We start from the raw sequence: 2,606 nt of genomic DNA, 5'->3' as shown, positions 1-2,606 counted from the left end.
GGCCTGAGCAAAGGCTGGGAGAAGGGACCTGGGGGGTGAGCAGACCAGCCTGGAGGCCCAGACGGAGCTGGAACAAAAGGAGGGGAGGGCAGGTGGCCCATCCCCCAGGGCTGGCTGTTCTCATCTTTCCTCCCTCCTACAGTCCCCAGCACTTTCCTAAGGTCCTGGGCTTTACGCTCTGACAAATGGAGGGCTTGAGCAAGGTGACTCCAAAGCTCGGGGCCAGTTTCGACGTCTCACAATTCCCCAAAACCAGTTTTGTAAGTCTTCTGGTCCTGGCCACCACACGGTCGTCCTGCCCCTCACCACCCCCCTGCCCAGGCTTCCAACCCTGCCCTCCCCTCCACCTCCGCAGCTGAAATCAGAAACTATACAGTCTTCCTGTGCACAGGTCCCATTTATTGTAGAAAATAATAGCAATTACCGTGACAAATAGTTTAAATTACAAAACAGAAACCACGTAGCAGCAGGGGAAAGCCCCAGGACTTCCTGGGGTTAGGACCAGAGAAAGAGCATTCCCCCTGCCTCTCCCAGGCTCTCCAATGACCTTGGCAGGGGCGAGGATCCAGAGGTGGCCAGTCTCAAGGGGCCCGGGGTCCTTCTTCGGAGCCCGCAGGACAGGGGCTGGAAGGGGTGTGGGCAGCCTGGGCCACATGTAGCCCCCTCCCCCACCACTACCCAAACCAGTTTGTAGCACCTCTGCCCCTCCCCTCTAAACCTGTCCGTCCACTCTCTGCTCGGAAACTATGCTCCAAGGGCAGGTGGGTGAGCAAGGCAGCCGTTCTCGTGGCCACAGGTTTCCATGGGCAAGCCACAGCCCAAGTGCTCGCTGACCCACCCAGAGGATGCTGGCAGACGGAGTGGGGAGGATCAAAGAAGGGGGCAGTGATCAACACGGGCATAGTCCCATGGTCCGCTGAACACCCACTCAGAGGCAGAGCCCAAGCAAAGTCAGGGCTGAGCTGTCCGGGCCAGCAGGAGCCAGCCCCCTGTATCCACAGCCATTCTGAGGAGGGTGGTACAGGAGTCTCTTTCCATCCATCCTTGCTAGTGTTGGAGGTGACCTTGAGGAAATTTCCGAGAGGGCCAGGAGGGGCTGAGGGCTGCTGGCCAACGGCCTGGCTCAGTCTCTGCTTGGCAGGGCCATCCTGGGGTCACAGTAAGCTCAGTCCAGGGAGAAACAAAGCTGAAAGGAAAAGAGTCAACGGCAGCGCCTTACACGTAGTTGCTGGCTGGAGCGGAGCGGGCGGCAGAGTACTTGGCGGAGTAGGGCTTGTCGGTACGGGGTGGGCAGTTGCAGCAAAGCAAGGCCCCACCGAGCATCAGCAGGCCGGAGGCGGCCCAGCCAATGTAGAGCGAGGCGCCCATCTCCCGCTTCTGGCCCGAGGCCACCAGTGGGTTATAGAAGTCGCGGATGATACTGTGGGCCGTCCAGGACACGGGCACCATCACCAGCAAGCCAGCCAGCAGGAACACCACGCCGGCCACAATCATGGTCTTGGCCTTGGCACTCTCATCCTCCACGCAGTTGGTGCACTTGCCGCCCACCACCGAGAGCAGCACGCCGAGCACGGCCAAGATGATGCAGATGACGATGAGGGCGCGGGCCGCCTGCAGGTCCTGCGGCAGCGCCAGCAGCGAGTCGTACACCTTGCACTGCATCTGGCCCGTGCTCTGCACCACGCAGTTCATCCACAGGCCCTCCCAGATGGTCTGGGACGTGACGATGTTGCTGCCGATGAAGGCCGTCACGCGCCACATGGGCAGCGCGCAGCTCAGTATGGCGCCCAGCCAGCCCAGCACGGCCAGAGCGATACCCATCACCTGCAGCCCCATGGAAGCCATAGCTTAGCGTCTGCTGGGGTCTAGGACCTGGAAGGCTGTGGGGATCCGGCCCTGGAGGCTGTAGGAGTCCAAGTGCCGAGGATGAACACTCAGCGTTCGCAGGGAGGTCTTTCACAGCAAGTCCAGAGGCAAAGCCAGTTGGAGCAGCTCCGGGTGCCTTTCCTGAGGGTCAGAGGCACAAACCCAGCGAGCGTAAGAGTGTAACACAACCAGTTCCTTCCTGCCAACAGCTGCTGCAAGCTCTCAGACTAAAGACTGGAGCAGTTATAGGGCTCCGCGGGAGGGGCGGGGGCCGAGGGAGGGGTTTCCGTCCCTGGAGCCGCCCCCTGACCAGTTTCTCTAGATTCCTGAGCCTGTCAACAAAAGAACTTTCAGGCCCCAGCCCTTGGCCCCTGAGTCACCTTGCTGGAGAGCCAGTCTCAGAGGAAACTGCCCTTTCCCCGTGCCCCCAGGCCCGTGCTGAGGTCATCCGGGAGATAGACGCCGAGTCACAGCCTGCAAACACCCGGACATACCTGGGGGGCCGGGCCCAGCCAGGTTTGGGGCCTGAAGACCAGGGTCCCCACACCCCAGGGCTCCCTCATTCCAGGCTTGGGTGGTTGGATGGAAGGTGGCTACCTTCAGGGAGAGGGTCTGAGGACAGAGTCCTGGGAACGTCAAAGAGCAGCCCCACCATGATTACTGATGTCAGAGTCCTCACCAGCTGCATCACTGGCCTGACAGTTACTGTTAAGAGTCTCGCCGTCCATGCATCCACCATA

The 2,606-nt window shown here is 60.8% G+C and overlaps 1 protein-coding gene across 1 annotated transcript; it reads right to left on the bottom strand.

Annotated features, from left to right (window-relative positions):
- Window positions 1–378: 378 nt before the first annotated feature.
- CLDN4 (claudin 4) lies at window positions 379–2,108 on the bottom strand. Its single transcript, XM_022588080.3, has one exon. The coding sequence runs from the start codon at window positions 1,843–1,845 to the stop codon at window positions 1,216–1,218; it is 630 nt and encodes a 209-aa protein (XP_022443788.1). The 5' UTR covers window positions 1,846–2,108; the 3' UTR covers window positions 379–1,215.
- Window positions 2,109–2,606: the final 498 nt, after the last annotated feature.

The sequence above is a fragment of the Delphinapterus leucas genome, chromosome 15, assembly GCF_059928025.1.
Source record: "Delphinapterus leucas isolate spDelLeu-1000000601 "Yukka" chromosome 15, BTC_Dleu_Yukka2, whole genome shotgun sequence".
Classification (NCBI taxonomy): domain Eukaryota; kingdom Metazoa; phylum Chordata; class Mammalia; order Artiodactyla; family Monodontidae; genus Delphinapterus; species Delphinapterus leucas.
This window is presented reverse-complemented; position numbering and strand designations above follow the sequence as displayed.

Bases quoted from the DNA above. Each gene is read 5' to 3' on its own strand.
- CLDN4 (XM_022588080.3), bottom strand. From the start codon at position 1,845: ATGGCTTCCATGGGGCTGCAGGTGATGGGTATCGCTCTGGCCGTGCTG.